We start from the raw sequence: 26,322 nt of genomic DNA on the forward strand, positions 1-26,322 counted from the left end.
TTGCAACTGTAATAGAGAAATAATTTATCATAAAATAATAATATATCATAAAATAATAATACAATATATCATTAAATAATATATCATATATTACAATATATGTAAACCAATACTAGGTAGCCATGTAGAAAAACCGCCAATTTTCAGCATTAATTTGTAAGAAATTGATGGAACCATTTCACTTTAGATTAATGTTATTTACAACTGAGTAGTTACCTTTTCAAGTTCATTTTATTTTACTTATTTAAATGTATTTTTTTTATTTTTCCAAGACGTACGCAATTAGAATCCTTTTGATATTCATTGAACGGGTTAAACGATTATTTAATAGTGCAATCTGAGAACTTCTACTAATGGGAGACCAAACTTCTTTTAAATAAAAATATGATAGTGTATTATTTTTATATTTATTCCTTTCTATTTTATGATAAGCTATGGAAATTGAGTTTAAATCTTTTCAAGGGATCAAAACTCTCTGCTATACGCAAGCCTTCTGCTTATATCTTCTCCCAAAATAGGAACATCGCTATTTCTCAACAGGTATGTAGTTAATTCTTTGATACAATTTTAAGAATATTGAAACTATGCTTGAAATATTCACTCATAAATATTTCTTTATAATTTATAGTATTTAAGTTTCAAAATTTTAACAGAAGTCACTAGTTCATAATGAACTAATCAGTTGTATTAGTGCAATCCAGAGGTTTTATCCAACTGATAAGATACAAAACTATTATTTAGCTTTAGTGGTAGATCATCTTTTACCCATAGATATTAATATAGATCTCTCAAAAGATTATGCCAAAACAATATGATTTTATTTATTTAGATCTCAAAAAAACAAACTTCTGATTTTAAGACTACTTACAATCAGAGAATATAGCTTCATTAAAACTAGAGATGCTAAAACGATTTGTTTTGAGGCACTTACAATTTTTTGCTCAGCTTAGCTTAACTTTTTCTTACCAAGATTTAAGAATATAGAAATGTTGAGAACGACCTTCCATAAAGATCTTGGAATGCCACGTCTTCTTTACATCTCTTCACTAGAGAGTAAGTCATTTTGCATGGCCTTTTTTTTTTTCCATGAAATGCATCAAAAAAGGTTCGATATCTGAGAATATTCGCGAAGTCCCCTCGTTGGCAAATCTGTCGCCATCCTAGTCACTTTTCTACACCTTTGTGTCCAGCGATCATAGCTTATTTCTATTGTAGTTCACCGTAGTCTCATTTAGATAAGTTAATCGATCATTAGAGCGTGAAGAAGAGTTTAGATATGTTGTTTTCAATTCTTAAAATATTCTTGGGATCTACATTGGGCGATAGATAAAAAGATAAAAGTCCTCAACTACAAAAACAAGTTCATCAGCGAAATTAGAGAAATATTAGTGCATTCTCAAATGCAACACATACATTTTGAGGAATATTCAAGTACAACAGCTGCATTATCTAAAGTAAAAACCTTAAGAGGTCTTATGAAGAATTTTTGGACCAAAGCATTTCAGTACACATTCTTTGGTAACATTTTTTTAAAGGAAATATTCATGTTGAACTTAATTTTCTCCTTCTTACTAAGTATAGAAAGTATTGTTACAGTGTTTTTCTTCTAAAATACCTTTAGTTCTACTCCTTGGGAATGTTTTAAGAATCTTCCAGTAGAATAATTGTTGCTGCAATCGTTCAACAATTTTTGAACAAAAAAGGGTATTTATTGAAGTTATGAAAGGCAGAAAGTGGAACACAGATTGTCTTACAGAAAATTTTTTAATTGATCTCTTGCTTAGACCATCTTAATAAAAAAAAATTAGCTTGTTTTATTTCTTAAAAATGCTTCTTAATTTTTTTCATGCTGTAGAGGTTATTATTGGATAGGAATACACATAAATTCAAATAATTGATAAGAAACTAAATTCCTTTTTTTAATTTGCATAAACGTACTCAAAATATACATCCCATTTTACGCATAAAACGTACATCTTAGTAGAAAATCTGTTTTTTTTAAGAGATCTCTACATCCTTCTACCTTTATCTTAAGAGCCTATTTTAAAAAAATCCTACGGCGTTAAATTACTATCCTCTTCATCTTTAGAAAGACTAGATTCACCAACTTCGCCGCCACCACTCTCCTTCGTAATACTATCATATAGCTGGATGCACACCTGGGCTATTGACCCAGCTGCTCTGAATCTCTTAGTAGCCCGGATTTTTTCCATTTTCTTCTTCCACTGGAATCATTTAAACATTATTTTACATTGGATGGTATTATTTCATTGTATTAAAAGTAAAAAAAAATAGTATAATATTAGTTTACTCACCGTTTCATCACGTGAAGGTAAACCTTGTAGGAATTCCTTCATTTCTGGTTTAGTATCGTCAGCAAGCGCTAAAACGGAAAGACAACCATCAACTGTTCCTAGTATGATGCATTTACCATCGTCTGTGCTTTCTATTGCAGTTAATTCTGCTTGTACCCTGTAATTAGCTATCATTTCTGCATCGTTAGTTCTATTTAAACAGAGCAAAAGGATTCAGAATAAGTATAATGTTGTGTACCTTATTTGTCAGAAAACCAGAGATATTTATATGTCAATTAATATATAAGTATTCATATATTTAATTAAAGAATTATGCAACTGATTTAGTTAAACTTGAGAAAACAAAACTCCAGACTGTGGTTTATTTGAAACTATTTTTTGTAAACTATCTTTGCTTAAAAATAAAATAAAAAACACCATGTGGCCTATCTGAATTTTATCATCTTTCTTCTGCTTTCTTAAATCAATCTTTTTCTTTTTTTGAGTGCCAATTAAAGCTAAGACAGTATTGTACTTAGCTCTCAGCTATCACCTATTACCCCGACATGTAATTGTTTCCGAGAATTCATTCACTTTACCTGAATACTCTAATAGTTTTCTTGCCACTATGATAGTATAAAACATATTCATCAGTCTTATTAAACATACAGATTACTGAGAATACTCCTTCAGCCACTCTTGGTATGAATGTCCTCACTGTAGAGCCTCTTTTAAGTTCCAGCAATTCTAAACCTCCTCTATAAAAGAATAGTTTTATTTTCAGTAGTTATATTAGCTTATATTTTCTTTTTTTAGTAGTTTTTAAAATATAAATTATAATACCTTGAAGGTGCATACAGGCCGTATTTACCATCTTTAGTACAAGTGCCTCCCCATTTTGGGATAGTCCGTACGACTTTTTTTGTTTTAGTATCAAAAAGAGTTACTTTTTCTCCGCCAACTAAAGCTATATGAGTAGCTTTAGTTGGCATCGCTACCATTGCTGATACATCCTAGAATTTAAATTAAAGCACAGGATCAAAGTACTAGGAGCCTTCTTAGAAACAAATCTTTAGTATACATTTACATCCCTTATTACTAAAGGTATAAGATGTAACTTAATCGTGTCAAAGATTTAAAAAAAAAAAAAAAGTTTTTTTATAATTGCCAGAGTACGGGTGTGTACAAAATATCTTTAAAACAAAAATTGGCATGCTTTAGGTCTCGTTTAAGTTAGTACCAAGAGACTCGACAACAATTTAGTGATCAAACCCTTTCAGTCGGAAATAGCACTAAAAAGTTATCTTTAAACATGGTCATATAATCGATTGCATATATGAGATCTATAACGTTTTATTTAAAACCATTCCCCAGTGTCATTCGATTAACCTTTAGTAATCCATAGGCGAATCTAATTCACCATTCAATGAATTTTTACGACTTGAGTAGCGAGAACTACTAATGGAACGTAATTCTAATTCAGGTTTTTTTTTTGTAAGGACGAGCAAAAGAAAACATTTCTTTACAATTTTCGTAAAGTAAAAATATATGTAAAGGTGATACCATTAATGTGCATTAAAGGGTACCAACTAAAAAATGAACTACAATCGTTTTTTTGGTGGGGCTCACTGAAATTAGAATCTACGTCTAATAAGTCATGAATTAAAATTTTCTATTTACGATCCTCTACTCTAAATGATATTATGGAGCGCCTGAGTCAGATTTTTGCGTTTAATAATTAATTAGTTTGTTCATTACATATATTCTTGTAATAAATTTGTTTGCATGTATTAAAACAATCGGCAAGTTTCTAGATTCTTAGGTCTCAAAAAAGGATTCCTGTGTAAAGCATTAAGGGCGCATCTATTCTGCCTATGTAACATTATACTTCTGAAAGGAATATACGAGTATCTGGAACAATCAGGTTTACCTTGACCCCTGGAATACGTAGAGGTATTTTACTGTTGCAGACACCAGTCTTGCTGTTGAACACATAGAGTGCTTCTCGTTGTCCTTTATCAGCGGCTAGTGCTGCTATCAACTGTCCATCACAAGTAACAACAGCCTCTTTAAAATTTCCACCTGCTACATTTCGCACTGGATATTCAAACACATAGACTGTCTCACCATCTGAAATGGTTTAAATAAAATCAAAATTATTTTGTATTTCAAATCTTAAGACATGTTGCAATAAAGGTGTCCAAATGTAAGTCCAATAAAGTATCTAATCATAATTTGAGATGAACATTAACATTCCAATCCAACAAATAAGGGCCAGTATTAATATTTCCCACTTCTAATAAATATTTCTACCCAAATAATGACTGTATCCAGTTGAAAACTGGTCCGAGAAATTCTTTTAATTTAGATTCTACCCATTACAAAGGCTACAAATGCTAAGATTCAATTACCGCTCTTGCGCGTAATTGAATGAACAGCGTACATCTTTCGGTTACCAGCTTCTTGTAATTTTTAGCAAAGAAAATATTCGCAATAAGTAACGGTTACGCCGTAGTAAGTTCAGAATGAACTAACAAACCACTAAAATACGGTCCTCTAAAAAAATATCCTACACATACCTGGAATAGTTCTTAATATTCCTGTTGCCATAGTTTTCGGCGGTGCTTCCTCACCTGCTACTAAAGTAGGTTTGGATATTGTAAGAATCATAGTACCTTCTTCCAACAACATTATCTGTCTAATTCCCAATTGTTCCTCTTTATACAGCACTTGTTCAGTTATTCGATTCCAGACGAGAAAATTGCCAGATTCTGCTGATATTATGTACCTAAAAAAATAATAACTTTTAAATAAAAACACTTGCGATGACCTTAAAAAATCACACGTATAGAAATACAAATGTAAATAAAAGCAAAATAAGTCAACAACTCACTTCCCAGTTGACGTGATAGTTGCATGAGTTACGATGGCACCTAGAGGAGAATCAGCCAATTGTGATATAAGATGCCCCGCTTGGATATCCCAGACTCCGACAAAACCTCTTGTGACAGTAACCGCTAGACCAGCTTCTTGGCAAACACTAAACAATTAAAAAATTAACTGTATTAAATTATTTTTAAAACAAAATTTTGAATCATACCGAAATTATGAAATTAATCTGTTTATTATGTACTTGTAAATTTGAAAAATGGGTTACTGTGTGTAGGAGTTTTTATATTATCTCAGGTTCCGACAATAAGATTGGATAGAAATTCGCTAACTATTCAATGTTCAGTGAGATTTTTAAATAATTGACTATAAAAACTGTTTTTAACTCTATAATGCCAATAAACATTCGTTGATATGTCACTTTTCATTGAACCGTTCACCAAAAGATGGACTTTGGAGAAATTAGGCCGCAAAGCTATATCCTCTACTACTTGAAATATTGATAGTTCTTTATACTCTAGATTTTTTGCTTATAACAGCTTCCTAAAGTTTACATAACATTGTGTTTGTTTCATTTTCTTGTTAGGTTGGGAACTTGGATACCCAGATACTGAGCGAGATAACACGATTCCTGACGCTATTCTTCTTCATCCTTTGAGGATTCTTGAGAGAAAACTGTCATTAATGATTTCCGTTCCACTAAAGGCAAGTACAGTAAATGCATATGTGTCAATAATGTGTAGCAAATATTCAGGATGTTAGATGTGCAGAATATAAAGCCGAATCTTCTGGGGCATTCAATGATTTAATGTGTCTCTTCTTGATCGCTGTTCTGTTTTGAATAGTCGTCTTAGAGTGTACATCGTGTAAACGTGAAGGAGAACACTCCACACAACATGTATGGTACTAGAAGACCATAGCAAATACACAAGTATGTTTATTACCTACCATCTACACCTAAAACGCTCAAGTAGTACATAAGTTTTTGAGGAAATCCGTGTGCTACACCTTACCACGTACATTTTCCTTGAAGTGGAACTATCTTCTGCATTTTCCGATTAATCTTGAAAAAGTTTTTCTCTACACCTCAGTTTTAAACAAAATTGAAAGCTAAAAGAACAAACCTGATAGAATCAATCTGAAGTTCATGACGATCAATAACGTGTACCTGTTCAAAGATATTATTTATGTTCCACACTTTGACGGAGCGGTCAATTGAAGATGTTATCACCTAAAAGAAAAAAAAAAATCATTTATCCTACACTACTCTTTAAAGTTTTAATGCTCCAATTAAAAATTCTGAAACTAAAAACTATAGTCATTTTCTTTCCTGAGATATCATGAATATTTTGTCAAGAAATGTTCAGACAAAATTAAATTTTTATTACCGAATTCCAATTTCCAACCGTTAAAGGTTCCAATGATATAATTCTTCCAAAATGAGCATCTAATACTTTTACAAGTTCACAGGTTTCCATATTCCAAACATAAAGATTTTTCCTAAAAACAGAAAAGTTATAAGAATTTTTCCATGGAAAATGTTTCTCAAATAGATAGTCAAATTTTTAAAACCAGATTTTACCGGAAACACAAACTTTAAACCAAAACTATTTTCAATTAGCAGTAAATGGGAAATTTACGGTCAGCTGTTCGTAATGGATTGCACTCCGTTGATCGCTATGGGATAGAGGTAGTGTAACTCTTTACTTTTTATGCACACGGATGAGATGCATCGTATACGTTACAATGCGTACAATCGACGATCGTTGGTGTTTGGCACGGAAACCACCATGTGCTACCACTCCGAAGAACGCTATACGCCATACCGAATGTACAACGGGGAATATTTCGTATTCTAGGCGAAGTTTTGTGAAAGTGTAGGGCTGAATACTGGAATACAGTATTAATCAATCACATTCTGACCTTAAGCATCACACCATTTTTCAGTGCTTGAGGTTAAATTGTAGAGAAAGTTTTCATTTATAAAGTAAAAAAAAAAAAAAATTATGTCGTATGACGTTTAAAACAAGATTTTTTTTATTTACATAAATCGTTCTTAAAATGCAACACACAGCGGCAATTCAAGGCATTAAACTATCGATCAACATGCAACTGGAGCACGAACAAATATTTATTTATCTCAACTGAGATTTCTCATTCATTTTAGTGGAACACTCAGCACGAAATATATCAGTAATTTAATTATTTTTTCAAAATAATTATTTAATAGTCTGTATAGGTATCATTTAACCAATAAATGTGCATACCTTACTCCAGCCACTGCATAATCTCTTGCCGCTGAGATCATGAATGAATTCGACTGCATAACTTTTGTGGAAATATTTCGCATACCATGTGGTAAAAGCAACATTTTAGGTTCTACTTCGTTAGTTACATCCCAGACTGTAAATCCATTGTATGTAGTACCCAATAATTTTTCCTCTTTTATGTCCAGTTTTAACTGAAGTAAAATCTCTGTATTTTCATTATCTATAATTAAAACTTCATAAATTAATTGATTTATTACGAACTAAAAACTTCATACGACTATTATCACAATTACAGAATAACAAGTTTAAAATAGTGAATTCCAAAAGTTCCATTAAAACTTCTAAATTTATGTCAGCTTTCCCTGTAACTGGAAGGGAATGATTACATTGCATCTCTATCAGTTTACCATAATTTGCCGAACGTACTGATTTCTCCATAGCAAAGGATCCAGAACGTCCTTTTGAGGCGGGAGGACGAATCTAATAAGATAATTACGAGTGTCCAGATGCCATAAGTGGGGTACGGTAACATAAATATTGTAGCCAATATTAACAAAATTGAGGTGAAATCCGAAGTATTAATGATTTTAACGACAGTGTGATCAGTAAAACTAACAATGACAATAAGTTTGATCGTTTCGAAAGGGTTTTTTAGAGTATCGGATTTTGATCGTAAATTAAGGTCTGGTATCATTGTGGTATTTACCAAAATGGAACATAAAGTTACAGCTTACTGAGATTGGTTAAGCTTGCAACAGTTCCTCTTCCTGGTTGACAAAAACCAAATAATAATAAAGTCTTTCATGATAAAATGAACGAATAAAAATACGATAACGTACATGGCGAAGGATAAGTAATCTCTTTGGTCCAAGTTGTAGCTCCAATAGGTGCGGTCAATTTGCTTACACTGTACACATCCTCATCATAGCAACAGTAGATGATAGTTTTGTCTTTACTCATAGCCATTGCACTGAAAAAAAAATTAATAATTTTGAATTTTTCGTCACTTTTGACTTCTTCAACCTTATTATTAGAACTTTAGAGTAAAAATCCAATAAATAAACACCTATGAAAATAAATAGAGTCCAATTCCTGAGTTTCTCTAGTAACACGTAACAATAATTTTGGTTCATCTAAATTTCCACTCCAAAATGTAAATTGATAATCATCTAATGTTGTGTATTCCATGGATAATAATGGCCATTCACCTTGATTCTCTGGACTTGAATATCTATGGTTCAAAATTTGTTAACTTGAATAAGTAGTTAGTTTGATTATATTTTAACAAAAATAAAAAAGAAAATATTTATATATAACCTTGCTAACAATTCTCCACGCATATCGTATCGATACCAACTTCCTGGGCCGTGAATGAATAAGAAAGCATTCAACAAACAAAGTCCAACAACTTTTTCACCTTCAGGCAATGGGTTATCAATAACAACGTATTCACTGCTGAGAGTATTCAAAAGGACGGTCTGTAATGGAAATAATATCAAGGCTTATTAGAGGCAAATTTTTAGTTAACTATTTGAAAATACAATTAATTTTTTTTCATTACTACTGCATCCCTTAAAATTGTTATTTAATGAGGTCACTGATGTCCACAATCATGATTACTCTAGTATTTTAATTCTTGGTTCAACCGTGACTACACAATTATATTCTGTACAGGGATAAATTAAGCTCGACTTGCCTGATTCTTTTAATATTTTGCTTCGGTGAAGTAGTCACCTATATTTGGTCAAGATGCTCGTTTCATTTCCATGAAGCATCAAGTCACGAAGAGGTAGTAATGGCTAAATTTTAGTAATGTTCTAGTCTGGGATGCGTACTACATAAACTGGGTACTTCAATGGTCGTAGGGTATCTTAACTCTGACTCAAACTTACCAAGAACCTGTAGCGACAAACAGGCGACAAGATTCACACCGCCTATAGTTTGTGCCCCTGTCCCACTAGTATCTCTAGTCTAGGTACAGCACACTTCCTCAGAGTCTCACGGGAAACTGGCCGCTGATCTTTACATGAAAGCTTAATCTGTCTTTTTACCTTTTATCGCTAAGGATGGCTACAAGAAAACATCACTACAGGGTATAAAACCTTTTTATAATGTGACAGACCTTGATTTCATATAAATTCTGACTTGAATACCTTTGGCACTTGAAGATGAGAGGAAATAATACGTCAGAAGTATTGGTGGGAAAACCTTCTTTTAAAAAAAGAGGGTTGCAAGAGATCCAAACAATAAGCGTAAAAAAAAAGATGAATCACAAGGAAACGAAGGGATGAAGAAATCAGAAAATTATAATAAATTACCATAAATTAAGTTAATTATTACTATAATCGCTTAAGTAAAATTATAATCATGTAGTTAAGATATACCTGACTATTATTGGTAAAAGCAGCCGCATATCTGTTGTCTGGACTCAAATACAACTTTAACATGATTCCTTCCAGTCCGGGATTAACGTCACGGTTCATATCGCTTGTCGAGAGATCCCAGGTGATGAATCGATTAGAAATAGATACTATGTACCTTAAATCTGAAGTCAGTTTAAAGTCGAAAACTGCAAACTGATGTCCTTCCAAAGAGTACTAGAAAAGTAAAAACTTAAGACTTGCAATGGGCTAATAAAAAGATAAAATTGTTTATTTATTAAAAAAAAAGGTCACCTTTAAAGGGCCTCCTGGAGTGTGTAGGCAATGATATAACGGCATAAGGGCACAATGGGCCGGTCCTTCTAGATCGCAAGCACTTAGCAACATCTTGATGTTTGGATTTGTACCAATCTCTGGTAATAATCGGCCGACTAATTGTGGAGCCAACATGTCTGGATAAATACTCAATATTGCCCCGCCTAAACGGAGGGCATCAGCTACCAAAATTAATTCTCTGTAAAGTCGGTATTCTTTAAGATATCCTGCTAGATCTTAATACCTTTACCATAAAAATGAAAAATTAATGATAATGAAATTCTGGATGAAGACGTCACTTTAGAAGGAAATCCATAGCATCTGCCACCCCTTGTATAACCGTTCGAAAATAAATATGTCTTGGCGAGTTGTACGAATGAGATGTTTGAGGTTACTGTGCAGAGTTTAATCGTTACTTAGAAAGTCTTCTATCTGTTGGTGTAATTTAAATAGGAATTCCTGTGTTTGGTTCGTATGTTTGTTGGTTTTGTTGAAGGTCTAGGTTCTATTCAGTAAGTCCACAAAGATAGTAATAATTATCAAGCTAGAGAGTTGTGCGTACAGAAGTTTGGTACGTTTAGACATTGCTTGTCTTTGAATCTTTTATGTAGGACCCATGTGGGGATTTAAGTCTACAAAAAAAAAAAGAAACCAAGGAACCGTACCATTAAAATAGCAGTTTAGAGGATTAAAAGTTGATGAAAATCTGGATGAGGAGCCCCAACTGAAGAATAAACGGTGCCGAAATTTCAGTACATCCCACTGCCTCGCCTCATTCACATATAAGTGTCTCTAATTTGTATAAAACTGTGGGAAAAAGTATCAGTTAAAGCTTTAAAATGCAGTTAATGAATCAAATTAGGTACCCGAATCTTTTTTTTCATGACTTCCCCTAAACTCCATTGCCACAAAAAATTTAGAAACCAACTTTTTAATAAAAGATTTAAGGATAGCAAATGCTCCTAATAGAAATTCAACGTTTCAACGTTGTGGTGAATACATTGTGGTTACAAGGCTGGATTACTACAATAATTTGGCAACTATAAGTACTAAGTAGTAATCCAGTGGTTTTGGCCCTTGAATTTACCGATTTATTATTTATGTATAATAATGAGATTGTCTGTAACTGGCTGTAATTTCCAATCGACAGTTTTAACAAAGTTTTATCCAACCTCTAAAAAGAGTGGGATCAGGTGTTACTTAGTAACGGAAGTCGAACTTGTAATTTAAGCTTTTACTTATCAAAATTAACAATATATTTTTAAAAAAATTAATCTGAAGTTAAGTATTGTTGATGAAGTTAACAACAAAATTGTTTATTATAATCTTTACGTCAAATTCTAAAAAAAAAAAGTATTTGGAACAGTTTGACTATGTGAATTATTAATTAAAAAATCTATGTGTTAATGAAAAAATAATGTTTTCTAAATAATAAATAAATAAACTAAGAAATAATGTAAAAACAAAATTGTTGGCAAAGCTACAAATAATCTGTAGAGTGGTGTATTTTTGTACTATTGTTGAAGTGCTGTTGTATTACTTATCTACTTTGTAAAAAATATTTTGTAAATGACAAAATGTTTTACAACTACATAAAAACCAAAGCTGTAATAAAATATTAGAAGTTGTAAACTGTAATGGTTTACTTATTTTAATGAAGATAAATGTGCGTAAAGATGAAGAACAAAAACAAAAAATGGAGAAAAAGGAAGAAACGAAAGATAAAATAGAAAATTATAGTCCGAAATATTCAGGCAATTCAATGTAACTTTATTGGCAGTTAAGCTGGATTAACAAAAGGCTTGCTGAAAAAAGTCCAACAAAGGACTTGATCAAATCAAACTAAAAGGCAGTAGCTGATCAAAGAATTGTGAACGACTGGAGTGTAAAATAGGAACCAGTCTTATGGATTTGATTGATCTATTGGGCCTGGGATTTGATAGTTTGAACTAAGCCATAAAGGAAATTATGAGACCTTGATTATACAAACAATGAATTCTACATTTTCCTCACGGATTCAGAAATCAGCATAACTATATCTGTCAGCAGGGAAATGAGCAATTCAGAATGGAATGGTTGAAGACCAAAGATCCCTCCTGAATCTTCACGACATAAATTGTCACCACCAAAGGCAAAAAAAGAATCGATCAAGTATGATCCTTTTGGGGAGTAAGCAAATGGCCATTTTGTGTATAAACTGTAATGAAATCCTTTAATATTGATTGTCGAACCCAAATTAAGAATTTCAAGAAATAAATTAACGGACCATTACAATCTTTTTGCCAAGCTATTAAAATGGTTGGATTTGCACAATAGGCTGAGTGGTAGTTGTCAGTCAATTGAAAAACCATCCCGTTTTGGAAAATTACAATGGGACTCTGAATAAAAGAACCTAAAAAAAAGATGTTTGATGATGTAAAGCCAATCCCTCTAGGCAAGCACTAGATACGTCCTGGCGTACGTTCGCATTCTGAGGTTATAGAGGCCTGACTGAATATTTCGTATCTATTTCTAGGTTAAAATATAAGAATAAATGATAACGTTAAATGAGAATACAATATCTAATCAAGTATTTACATGCAGAACTCACTGTAATCCTTTAGTTCTCTCACCTTCTCAATAATCTTATTTCCTCCCTATTTATCAATATTAATATTATTTCTAATTTCCAAATAAGATTCCAAATATAAAAATGTTTTTTGAAAAATAATGCATAAATAAATAAAACCAATTACAAATAAAAGCAGAATCATTTAAATATTTTAAAAATTTCGTCGACTATGTAAATGTGTGTAAGATGGAAGACAGAAAACATTACGACAGAAATATCCTTTGAAAATTTGGATAAAGTTCATTACGTTCTTTGACTATCCTTTGATTCAGCTCCTCCCATTGAATTAGCAGAACTGGCTAGTAATTTAGATGGCAGACTCGTCTAAGACATTATTCTTCATTAAATAGGCCAAAGCTATAGAATGCTAGTATTTACATATTTAGCAATTAAACACTAGTATTGATTGAAGTTGATTAATTTCATAAAATCGATAATGTTTCCCCGTTATATTTTTTTCATGTTTATTTGAAATCCTACATCGTATTTCTAATTGAAATCAGTTTTTTTTTTTCTTTAATAACCTGTCAATCCAAAATGGGGAGAAAAAAATCATGTTCGCTACTTGATTATATGAATGGATATCTATCATGTATGATGGATGACATTACGATTAAATTGATTCTGGGATACGTCAATCATGTAAGAACATTTTCTATGTAAATCTATACGCACGCAGCACTTATCGTTATTACATTACAGAATTCCAGATCATCACTTGGTTGTCTGAAGTGTCACGACAATAAAATACATTTTTGGTGACAATTTGAAATGAGAGACCCAGAAATTCGAAATAGGCTGACGGTTCGTGATACAAATAAAAACTTTAAGAAAAAGTTATTTCAAATAATTTTTACTGAAATTATTTCATTCTAAATTTAACCATTTCTGTCATTTTTTTCCACCAACTTCGCTGAACTCTGCTAAAATAAATTTGATTTAATATTATGGATTAATGGTTAATTTAAAATTATTTACAGAAATAATAATTGAATGAATGAATGAATTGAACTTTTATTGCTTTAAGAGTACACTACTGATAGCAATGAGTTGATCATTACATAGCTTATTTACAATCAAATAAAAAGTAATATAAAACAAATATAAGGCAGTATTATTTAAAAAATGTATGATTAATACTTAATAAATTTAATAAGCAGAAGGAATAACTGAAAAGATAGTAAACTTTAGCCTTCCTTAAGCCTTTATATGAGCACATTTTAAACGATAGTTCTCCTTCACCTTCACCCACAGGCTATCTCTGGAGGCAGAAAGTCATAGCTTTGATCAATTTTTACTCTGCATGATTTCCTAGAATTTACATTTTGTTTGCGATTCAACCGAAAGAGCTGGACAATAAGCTGGACTGCTTTTTCTAATATAAAAGCAAGAAGATTTACGAGAGAAGTTTGGCAGAATGCGCTTCCACAAATAAGAAGACATCTGCTCAAGAGTCATTGTGAAGGCCACACAAATAAAAAAATATCTACTCTTTATCATTTCTTTTCTTTTGAGCAATTGAAACAAATAAATTTTCTACATACCTAGTAACATCTCTATCTTCAATATTAGCACATGCGTCTTCAAAATCGCTCAAAACTGATTGCAACGGACAAGAGCTTAGTTTAGCATGTAGCCATTGATAATTAAATAATACATTAGCATAAAGATCTGTAAAACGTTTAGATCTAACCAAATGGAAAGGTAATTCGCCAAACTGGAAAAAAAATAAAATAAAATTCACTATCTTCTGATTAGTGCTAATAAACTGTTTCATTTCAGTTTAAGAAACTCTGAAATTATTGATAATAATTGCAAACTATGGCTTCAACTGCTAAAATAACATCATTTTGCACAGAACCTACTAAGAAATGAAAACAGGTTATAAAAAAACCGGATTACGTCACTTTTTAATTTATGAAATAATTGTTAAAAAAATGTTTAAATTTTACCAGAATTGCATATGTGGCATCTCCTTATCACATCGTCCTGATTAATTCTCATTTAGAACATTAAAAAAATGTTTTCTAAGTCGCACTTCATGAAAAATCGGTAGTTTAAAGTTTAAAGTAATATTAAATAAAGCTACTTTTAATAACAGAGTATCTTACCATTAAAAATTACAAGTACTTACTTTTCTTAAATTATATCTCGATACTTTTCCATCTTTAGAATAAAATACCAAAGGTTGTACAGGTACTTTCCTATCTGCGGCACCTTCTCGATCTGTCAGATTGAACCTAAAATGATTTATACAAAAAGAAATATTAAATCCGGAAGGGAGGCAATAAATAAAAAGGTAACTCCATAAATTTATCTTGATAAAATCACCTGTGTCTTTGGATCTCCGTATACTTGAATGGCTTAGGTATTCCGCCACCCCAGATACCTAGAAAGTAATCTGCAATACTTGAATGAAAGTAGATGGCCATATTCATATTTTTAAAATATCTCTCTTTAGCTGTATCACGAAATTGTCTGCAAATCGATAAGATAAATAAATTATTACAGGAAGCGCATTTTTACTCGGTGATTCAGCCCACAATTCCAGTCAAACCCCGGTATGCCACGTTAAATGTCAATAGATCATTTTATACAGCTATTTCCCGTTTATGATTGAACCATAAACGAACTCTAACCTCACTTATTCCGCTTTGGGGCTCTTCCCGATAAATAGTGCACATGTGGGAGAAGGAATCAGAAGCGGATTTAAACCCTTGATTTTGGCATGCCCCCCAAGGAGTAAAGGCCGGGACATACTTTAGAAAGCCTTAATAGAAAACAATTGGAAACTACCTACAAATTTACAGCTGATATTAACAATAGCCAATTCAGTAACCCTCGAGGCAACATACAAACATATCTAAACTAACTAAATCCTCATGTAAATTAATTAGTTATCATCAGGTTTATTAAATATACCCCCACACCATAATAATAGCTAATCTGCGCGTACAGAAGGCCAAAACAAAATTATTACGGCATTTAAAAAAATTAATAATTTGATTTTATTACAAAATAATCCTTCCAAAACTTACCTGTGATACCAATTCATAACACTAACTCCATCGGCTTCTCGTTCAGATAGATAATTGGGTAAATCGTTACGTATACGGGTCCAAAGCAATGGGGGTATTCTTCTAACCGGCGGTAAATGGTACTGATAGACATCGTCCAATACGCGATCATCCAGAGAGATTAAGTCCTCAAGTTCAGATTCGCTTAGCCCGCTTTTCGCAGCTGTTATATAAGCAAGAGCGTGAAATACTAGAATTCGGCCGTGCTAGAAAAGAAAATATTTCTAGTGTTAAACACTTTCACAACTTTATTTCATTGTAATTATTGGTTAAAGAATAAACCTAAATTCGCAATACTTCGTCTTACGAGATAAGAAAACATCTATTTTAAAAGTTTCACTGGTGATGACGAATTCCAACAGAAAGTTTGAGCTTATTGCAATGTTTTTCTTTTTAATTTAGTAAATACAATATTCGCTAACTTTTTTCTCTCTCTTCATCTCTCACTTAAGAAATCGATTCGCAATTTGAAAGTAATATTTCAAATTTCCTTTTTAATAACAAACCAATAAAATACCTGTTTTTCAATTCTTTCGAACAACATCATTATTGAATCCATGACAGTTGAAGCCAAATGTGTATCTTGTGGTTTTGTGTAGCTTCTCCAACGACATATCTCAGCAAATACAAGTTTAACGAATATTGGCAGAGAACATTTATCAATAGCATTCGATACTAATCTCCATTGGTAATTTGTTAGATCTCTTTGTGCAGTTTTCATCCACATCCTTGAAATAAGGTAAAAAATAAAAATTGGATATGCGTAATTACCGGAAAAAAATTAAGTTTCTAATCATATCATCCGTGTAATACTGACTTAATAACTTGCATAGCTAGTTCTTCTCCAAGTGCCGTAACTTCAATAAAAAGTTCCTCGTTATCAATCATCTTCCTGAGGATATGATAATCTTTGGAAACTTCTGGATTATCTGCTTCTGATGCGCATGAAACAATTAACTGTAACAGTAAAACATTTTCTTAATTTGTATGTGATCTATGGATACCTTGTTATTCATTTAGGAGAAAATTCAGCGCTACTTGGTGCTTTTCTTTTTAAGGAGGGAGTAGCAAAATACATTTATACATCCGGTTAGAATAATAAATAGCGGAATGACAAAATGTGGGTCCAAAACCTCATTCGCTAAAAAAAATGTAAAATTAAATCTTCCAACAAATAATTGATTTTTATTTTATAAAATACTTTGCAATGTGGTGGCAGGCGAGTTGGTAACCAGGATACATGATTGGTATCCTGAGTACCAGTCAGCTGATCCACAGAATCCAAAAAGAAGATCATTGGCTGCGATGTTGTGGCATATGTTAATAAATTTTTAAAATGAGCCGTCAGCGGTACAATATCATCGGGTATATCATCAAACGGTTGCATCAAATTATAAGAGATCTGAAATAATTAATTAATATTAGTAAAGTCTTTGTAATTCATCACGTCCAAACTTTGAGACTTCTTTAAAAAAACCATAACTTTTTGAGGGCACCTGTTGGCAAATTGATATCAGCGTTGGTGTAAGGGCACTGCTGTCCGGTGTGGTCCCTAGAAATCGTATTATGCAAATAGGCTTGGCTCCAACAAACCATTCTGTGGACGTTAGGCCTGCACTTTTTGCTAGCAATGATGTTTTACCACAACCACCTTCACCATAAAGTACCATTGGCTTATCTGAATCTCCTTTCATGTAACTTTCAATTTTTTCCAATTCAGTTTCTCTTCCGTAAAATACCTAAAAACAATATTTTACGAACATTCACTACTTTAAAACGTAAAACACATTTTTTCAAACGCGATTTTCCAAGGGTACTCATATGAAGACGCGGAGGAAACTATTTTCAATTACCGATTAAAAACAAAGAAAATTCTGAATTTAAAATATTATAAATATTTTATTTTCTTATTTTTCTTATTATTGCAACAACAGCAAAAAGAAATATTTGCTTTAAAACTATCTTAAATTTGATAGTCTTGAAAATTTACCTTTACTGAATTATTACAAGCATGTAAATGTTGTAAAATTTCTGTTACAATTTGTCCTTGAGGACTAGAGTCTTCTTTACGCATTGCTCGGTCCACTAATTTCGTTATATTTTTATAAAAATGGGCTATAAAATGATTCAGATATTCTTCGTGAGTTTCATTATCTAAACCCTCTCTACCAATCCATTCTACCGTATATCTATAGAACAAAAAAATTATTAGAGTTTAAAAATTAGCATGTTTAATCGATACCATAATTCCTGCCCAAAAAAACATACTTTTGATAATTGGATTGTTCAATTTTATCTGTTAATCGTTCATCACGTAGATTTGCCAAAAGTCTAGAAGCTTCTGAATCTAAACTTCTGTTTATTATATCCAAAAAAAGTGATGCTTTTTTCAAATTTTGTAGATTTATATTGTTTATTATTCTAACATAGGCTAAACAATGGTTTTTTGTATTTTTTACATTCAATATTCCATTGATAACTTCTCGTTCCGTTACTAAAATTAAGACAAACATAAAATATTAAAAAAAAATGACAGTGAATTAATAAAAGTTGGAATTTTTAATTGTTGTTCCATACATTTGTATAAACGAAATACGAGTCTTCCAGCTATTGACCAATCAGCCTTTTTGATATGCTTTCAAAATTGGAAAATCTTATACTGGACCCAACAACCTCCATTGAACATAAAATCAATTTCAGGAAATCATTGTCAACAAGTTTTAAGTATAACCGAAAGAAAAGAAAAAGCATTATCACAAACACATCAAAGTTTCAGCTTTTGACACTGTATAGCATGACGAACTTCTCTACAAACTAGATTTGCTCCACAAACCACTATACCCTACAAGCAATTTAACGTCCTATCTACAAGGCAGACACCAGAAATATGATTAAGCACGGCCCTTAGTACTCGATGAGTTTATCAAGACCTGGTTTCTTAGGGCTCATTTCTTGTCTAATCTTTATATCTCGCCGACATTCAATACATCTATTTTTGCAAATTTAGCAGAGGACACTCTTCTTCATTCAATAAATCAAGACTTTCCGAAGCAGTAGAAACATACTAACATCATTACGACAAACAGAAGGCTCGGTCAATAAATAGAAACTGGACTTGAATGTTATAAATACAATGACCAAACTTTTTATCCTTTACATGTAGCAACCATCCTAAACACTAAAAAGTGACAAAATTGTCACACAATAGAAGAAATTAGACGAAACTCTCGACTCAACTCAACAACACAAAACTGGACTCCTATACGTTAAAACAGGCCTAAATCAAGACAGTTTACAGAATATAAGGTACCTAAATTAAGACAAGTCAGAAAGGAAGACAAGGCAGGAATTTAAGACAAGCCAACTAACACCTCTCCCTGTCATTAACCCTATGGACGCCTAAGAAACCACAATACAAACCAGACTTCTCCATATTCAGACGTTTACTGGCAGAAATTAGCCGCCGGTCAAATAAAGATATTTTTCTTTTGGTCAAAAATACATAAATATAAATTAATTCAATCAAACAAAGCTTACCAGACATGTAATAATTATGCATAATGTCTTTCGAAATTTTTCCAGCATTAAACAAACTTAAAGACGCTTTTCTAAATAATTTTTGCATTTTTCCCAATGTATCCCACCATACAGCTTGATCATGTTGTTGAAGTTTTGGTATCCTCTTAAAAAAAAAAAAAAAACATTTAATTTCATTAAACTTAATTAACTTTAAATTTATTTAGTATTATTTCTTATTTATCAATACCTTGTTATTAAAATTTACTAATATTGACGAAATTGGCTGCAATACAGATATTGGTGGTACGGCATTACTATCTTTTCTATACCACATATCTAATAGAGTAACATCCGAACCAGAGCTTGCTAGCTCATCACGTAACATTTGCAATTCTGACGATAAAATATAGGTGGGAATGGGTCTATAACCATATTTCTGTCCTAGAAAGACCTGAAAGAAAAATTGCGTAAAAATGTCAGAATAGATAAAAATTTGATTCCTTTCAGTTTCATTTACGAGTTTAAGCATTTTTTGAAAATAATTCTAGAACTGACAACTTTCATTTAGAAAAACCGGTTTTCCACGATTCCTTTCACAATGCACGAAGTAGAGTGAATTAGGACTTAATATGATCACTTTTCATATATAGATTCCCAATGTGAAATTTTCCTGCTAACTCACTTCAATGAAATTGCTCCTATGGTGAAACATGCCTTGAATGTAATCCTACATCAACTTAAGAAAGTTGGTTTTTCTTATAAATTGAGCACATGGTTTAATTATCCTTTTTAATCAATAAATCGATTTACCCGCAAAAGAGGAACTCTTATCTATATTTGGATGGGCGACAGAAAAAAAAAAAAAAAGTCCGAAAAAAATGATAACCTCTAGATATAGGGAGAATAAAGAAGTGACTTTAGCTTCACAAAGTCTTATTCTAACGCTTATTGTCATTTTGCAGGAATGGTACAATTTTAAATCTATAATGCAAGGTTTCTTCAGAAGATTTTGATGACTAGATGGTACAGCTAAAATTCAAGAAGAAATTAAAAGAATATAAAAAAAACTCCAGCCAAACTTATCTAGAAAGAAGAAGATTCAAGAAATACTTACAACAAAGTTTGGTCCCATTGATAACCTCTGACAGTTGGCAATTTCCCTCATACATAACTCGGTCGTCATATGATCGTCTGTTGCTTCATCTCTTACACCCCATCTCATGTCTACTACCTAAAATGAAGTTAGTAAGCTCAATATGTTACTGTAATATTACACTAGTAAGACAATATAAGGAACATTACTATGTAAAATCTTATGGTTGAGTCAAATTGAAATGATCACGCAACCGACTTACCATTGATAGCCACATACGAGTATGTTCGTCTGTCACTAATGAGTAACTGGAAGTCTTAAATTAATTAAGATACCCTCTTAATTAGGATAGGAATTTGTGAGAGATCTTATTAAACGCTAAGAGTTGTCTAAGGTTAGTACAAAAATAAATTGATTTGCTTAATTCGATATGAAAAACAAAAACAACTGAAATTGTACTAGCAGTAGTCCAATTTCCTTTGAAACCTGTAATTCCAGCCAAGTTTTCGGAAAATTGAAAGCAATACAAAGAATTTTTCCACCTGCCTAACCATTCTCTTTCCAGCTTGTTTGCATGAAAATTGATTCTTCGAGTTCTTTTCGATAGAACGGAAAATTCTAAACTACTATTCAAAACGTGGATTTAACGCACACATGAATTAATACACTTTATAAGAACTTAAATTGGAAAAACGCAAAAGGGCAGGGAAGAATTTTTGCAGATTTCCAATTCTTTAAAGGCTGGAAACCCTTCTTTAACAAACAAAAAATCACCAGATATGCACTTCGTAGGAGGTTGGGGAAAGGTCTATCCAATTTCCCAACAAACCGATCAGGAAGAAGTAAAAATAGATGCCAAAAAAGTTAGCTCCTGTTTTCAGCATCTAAGCCATTTATTTTTCTTATTTTTTCTCAGAAAAAAAGCTTCTGTACTTAATCTAATTTTTCACAGAATTTCAGTTTTAATGAAAATTTCAAAATAGACTAAGACTTCTAAATTAACATAGCTTATATTTTCGAACAATTTATTTTAGGCAAATAATTATTTGCTTTTAGTTTATTAGCATGAATTATTTTTAATAAAGGCGGTACCGCTTTCCAAAATAAGAAAAAATAAATAAATAAAGATTATAAGAACAATAAAAAATATAATTTAATGTCGGACCAAGCTTCGTACGGATTCGTGGAGTAGAGGGTACCTGCTGTCTAACTGAATTAATGCATAATGCGTGCCTTAATTTAGTAAATTTATTTTCAGGAATTCTTATCTCTTTAAAAAAAAAAAAATCTACATTTTGGAAGACAATTTGAATTTTTTGCTTATCGGCAAGTTTTTTTTGTTTATGAAATATTGTGCATTGTCAGTAATAGCAAATGTTTTTCCCCCCGACTTATGGCTCAGTTTCCACCCTCCCTTTCATCCCTCCGGTTCTTTCTACGTCATTATGTCAAAGTTTAAGTAGCAAGGTCAACAAAAGAGTTAGTGCTTTTATATCGATCACAATTCGTGACTATCCGTACCAGGTACGTCTGGGGGAATCGCCCAGACCTAGTTCGTTCTTCCAGCCCACACAGATTCTACTGGCACACAAAACAAAGCTGTGCAACTACTATCACCATTGTAGATAAAAACACAAAACTAGTCGTTCTCGTGTTACATTGTATCACCATCACACCTAGATTATATGTATATATATCCATTTGATGGGTGGGAATACAATGTGTATTTTTATCACAACTTCCGCTTTTACAATATTACTACTCTATTAAATGTATCTTCTAGCTTCCTAGTAGTATACGCACTGCGGCACACCGTACGCAACCATGCTATCAACCATTATTTATGACCATTATCGCTTTTATTGGGGAAAAGCGAATGCAAAGAAGAATGATGTGATGGGTGCATGAAAAGCGTGACTTTAACACTTTAAAATCAAAGCTATTAGTAAAGGATGTAAAGGCTAAATAATTTTCTTTTTTCTCGATTTATTACATTCTACATTTAAAAAAAAAAGAAAACGTGGGAATACGACTTCCGGTTCGACCATGGTTTACCTAATAAAATTTACTTAAAATTTTCACTAAAAAGTCCTTTAAGAATATATTTTCTTTAAAGTGATTTTATCGAAATAAAGAAAGAATAAAAACATCGAAACATCTATCTATCTATCTTTATTAAAGCATGAGCAATAACTGCCACCTCTCTACCCATTCTGAGGTTTCCTTGGGTAGCCGGGGGGAATAACCAGGTTGGAGAGTAATTGACCTTATCAAACATCTTTCCATTTTTTTTTTAAATTTGAAGGAAGTCTTCTTCAGAATATCTTGAAGAGCGTATATTAGCATGGCAAGAGGTAAGCCTTAACTGTGGACTCCTGCCGCTTTTCCTAGAACTTTTCTAAACAACCTGGGTGAGCGGGTTCACCACCTGTTGGTGCTATAGGATGAGTAGTTGCAGAGTAGGACTTATTAGATCAACTTTGGCTTACTAATCCAAAACAATAGACAAGAAACCATTGATGTTGGGAGTTCCAAAAATAAAGGATGAAACATTTCTGTAAAAGTAAACCAGAACTGAAATCTCTACGAAAATTTACGGCAATTGTGTTGAAAGATATGTACCTAATTTATGAAAATAAATGTTCTATAATGAAATCATGAAGACTTTTTAGCGTGTCAGAAGAAAGGAAACATAGAATTAAGTTTGCTGCGAGTTTAGTAACTATGAAACTTGAAAGTATTCCTGTTGAAATATTGTTTAATCAGGATCTGCTGGATAAGATTATTCTTATTTTTAGTTGTGAGATAATATACAAGTATTATACGCACTTACCTGAAATTCAAGTCCATGTTTCTCTCGACAGAAATCTTTTAGTTTTGGATAGCATTGTGCCATAAGAGTATTACGTTCCATTGTAGTATCTACAAAAGATAGAAGTACAAGTACTGTAGAGAGAAAAAATATGTAAAATAGTGCATTGTAAATTAGCCCTGAAGATGACCTAGTCCCTAGGTCGAAAGTTCGGCATAATAAAGTTAATCATGAATAATCCTGGCATTTATTTTTTCATCCTATTGGAACTATGAATCAGTCGCCAAAAATAATGAACAGTAGTGACAAAATATGTTGTAACTGATTTAATGTTTCATAAAAAAAAGTCATTTTAGTAATATCATATTTTAATGAACACCATTAAACTAAAATATTTATCATATTTTTCTCAAAAAATCCCTTCAGTTTACTAAATTTATGCGTCATTTGTATGATAATAAGAAAAAGTACGATATAAACGCATTAGGTATGGATAAACAAGTCACTTTCTACCATTCTAAAAAGGTATGATAGGAATAATAGGAATGCTTCATAATTCATGATAAATATCTTAATCTGTCGCCTTGTACTATAAATATCGTAAGTTCTTTTACTATTCATAGTTTTGTCAACGAAATGTGGTGATTTATTTAACGTATTTTCGGAAAAATAATTTCAAAAATTGAAGAACACAATTCCCACAATATGTAAACATGTTAAAACCTATCAAAATGCTTTTTAAGTCTAAGAATATACATCGGTTGCCATTAATCACTTTGTTCTTTTTCTCCTTTCAGCGTCCAGTCAGAAGTGTTGGAGATGAAGGGTGTACGACAAAACTTGGGACAGAAAAAGTAAAAAATGCGGAATGCTGAAGTACATATTCAAAAGATTAAAAAAAAGAGTAAAGTTTAAAACAATTATGTAAGAAATATTTTTCAGGTGGAAAAGAAAATTAATTATATATTATTAAGATCAAGGTAAAACATACCTGTAAATGTGGAACTTGTAAAAATGCGGACAATTTTAGAACTGACCGGGGGCAAGCTCTCTAAGGAGCCTGCAAATATTAAATCTACTGTACGATCATCCATTTCTTAGAGTTTCTTTTATTTCTTTAGTTGGTTTTTTAATTGGATTTCTGGGACGCCATCTTTTCTGTCTTAATACTCTTTTAGATTAGGATAGAATTCTGGAAAAATGTTAAATTTGTTTACAACTTTCCTATCTTCATCTACACCAATTTTATTTTACATGCGACATTCTGGATTTGAATGTGAAACCTCCAGCGGATCTTCCAACATGTGGAAGATCATTCTTTACATTTCTTCTTTTATTGGAAAGTTCTTTCGACTAAAAATCTTCATTAATAACTTTATTTTCAATTTATCGTAATTAAAAAAACTGCTACAATCATGCAACATTTCGGATATTCAGTTCAAAATCTATATTTCTCCAATATTTCGTCAGAATTGTGAGATTTAAGAATGTAGATAATTTTAATTATCTTAGATGCTCTAACTGAAATTTAATAAAAAATAAAAGTCCTGCTCTTTATTTAAATAAAATTATGTTGGTTATCAAATATCCAAAAATTCTTGTCAAAGACGCATCTGGCAGATAAATCTTGCAAAAAAAAGGAAGCAGAAGACGAAGTGATATTTTTAAATACCTTTATAGGTTTGTCATGATACAAAGAATTTATTTCTCTGAAAATAAGACTTATTTTTCAATCATTTAAAATAATACAGATAAATAAAAATGGAGGCACAAGATCTTAAACTTTTATAATAATATATTGTAAGGGAAGGCCGAGTTGATAGTGAATTTTGGATTCTAACGCGGAGATCACGGGTTCGAATCCAGCTGCTGGCCCTTAGATTTTCTCTTCCTAGGAGTTTCTTACAGCTCGCTGCCCGGAGGACCGGCAGTGCTTTGGAAAAAACCTCTGGGTGCCAATTACCTCAGTTGTTAACGCGCCTCAAATTAAAAAAAAAAAACCTTATCTATTTTTTTTTCAACGCCAATGATTTTTCACACACCGTTCAGGGTATATATTGGGCACATTTGATTTTCATCAAATAACCGGAACGAAATATCAATTTCGGGCGTCCTACTTTCTAGACGGAATGTATAGTAAGCTTATTTTTAAGTGTGCTTCAAATGTCTCGTAAACATTCCTTACAATCCAATTTCCGAATATGATTGAATATCCGAAACCAAACATAAAACTAAAGGAAACAAGGATGTTGCATCGGATGATATCATTGGTACAGATAAATACGCATTATTATTCATGGATATACTTATTTTTGCATATAAATCCCAGTAAAAAATTTATATATTAGAACGGTTTGCTTCATTTCTTTCGCTTGCCATTTGTCTAGCTTCCTATTTTTAAAAGATGCCTACCTCGCACACTTATTGGATGTTTTTTTCGGACTGGTTTTTTTTAAGATGTAGAAAATTCTTGATTATACAATGTTTTATTTGGAAATTGCAGAAGTCATGCAAAATGTGCTATTGAAACAAAAACAATGATAATCTAAAATGTGCGTTACAGGTTGGATTGCATGCATAATATTAGTTTTGATTAATCTTTAATTAGTTATTATTACAATATTCTTTGTACCTGTTTAAAACATAGTAGAAACACGTTGAAAATTATCTCGGTTTTATGAACTTAGTGATATAACCTTTGCCACCCATATCTACGCCCTCTCATAACGTTGTTCGGCGTTAGACTGGGTCAAACAGTACAGTATAAAGGCATGGCTTCAACAACTGGATGAAATGAACACGCGAATCATGGCATTCAACTGAAGAAGATGGTGAAAAAAAAGAGCAAGGGGGCGGCAATGAAGTTTAACCTCCCAACCTAACCAGACAGACACCCAGCACTACTTACTTCCTCTTCAAGTCTGTTCCACGTTCTGATACTCGCTAACCTTTTTTCTGAACAATACTATAAGTCCCTCCAATCGCTTTCACAAATAGTGTTACTAAATCGTGACAAAAGCCTAAAATAAAAAAAAATCTACAATTCGTATTAAATGACAAG

The 26,322-nt window shown here is 32.1% G+C and overlaps 1 protein-coding gene and 1 long non-coding RNA gene across 3 annotated transcripts; one reads left to right on the top strand and one right to left on the bottom strand.

Moving 5' to 3' along the window:
* The first annotated feature begins 162 nt into the window (after positions 1–162).
* On the top strand, positions 163–24,256 carry LOC141451798 (uncharacterized). Its single transcript, XR_012457105.1, has 4 exons — positions 163–540; positions 5,770–5,888; positions 20,319–20,597; positions 24,059–24,256. It is a non-coding gene; the product is annotated as an uncharacterized lncRNA (long non-coding RNA).
* Positions 1,895–24,393, bottom strand: LOC141451774 (NACHT and WD repeat domain-containing protein 2). 2 transcript variants are annotated; one of them, XM_074123427.1, is made up of 31 exons: positions 24,253–24,393; positions 23,283–23,371; positions 20,471–20,587; positions 19,604–19,807; positions 19,375–19,519; positions 18,106–18,331; positions 17,828–18,026; positions 17,334–17,576; positions 17,039–17,239; positions 16,655–16,794; positions 16,355–16,565; positions 15,799–16,043; positions 15,092–15,238; positions 14,895–15,000; positions 14,305–14,477; positions 12,762–12,785; positions 10,129–10,348; positions 9,838–10,050; positions 8,771–8,931; positions 8,520–8,684; positions 8,293–8,423; positions 7,451–7,673; positions 6,572–6,683; positions 6,308–6,414; positions 5,188–5,334; positions 4,874–5,082; positions 4,225–4,424; positions 3,138–3,307; positions 2,894–3,052; positions 2,316–2,505; positions 1,895–2,225 (listed from the first exon to the last, which is right to left on the bottom strand). In XM_074123427.1, exons 1-31 carry the CDS (start codon positions 24,353–24,355, stop codon positions 2,055–2,057), a joined length of 5,151 nt encoding a protein of 1,716 aa, XP_073979528.1. In that variant the 5' UTR covers positions 24,356–24,393; the 3' UTR covers positions 1,895–2,054. The 2 variants fall into 2 exon arrangements, with proteins under 2 accessions (XP_073979528.1, XP_073979529.1); XM_074123428.1 differs by lacking the exon at positions 12,762–12,785.
* Positions 24,394–26,322: the final 1,929 nt, after the last annotated feature.

The sequence above is a fragment of the Rhodnius prolixus genome, unplaced genomic scaffold (genome assembly GCF_049639745.1).
Source record: "Rhodnius prolixus isolate KJV_2025 unplaced genomic scaffold, Rpr scaffold_14, whole genome shotgun sequence".
Classification (NCBI taxonomy): Eukaryota; Metazoa; Arthropoda; class Insecta; order Hemiptera; family Reduviidae; genus Rhodnius; species Rhodnius prolixus.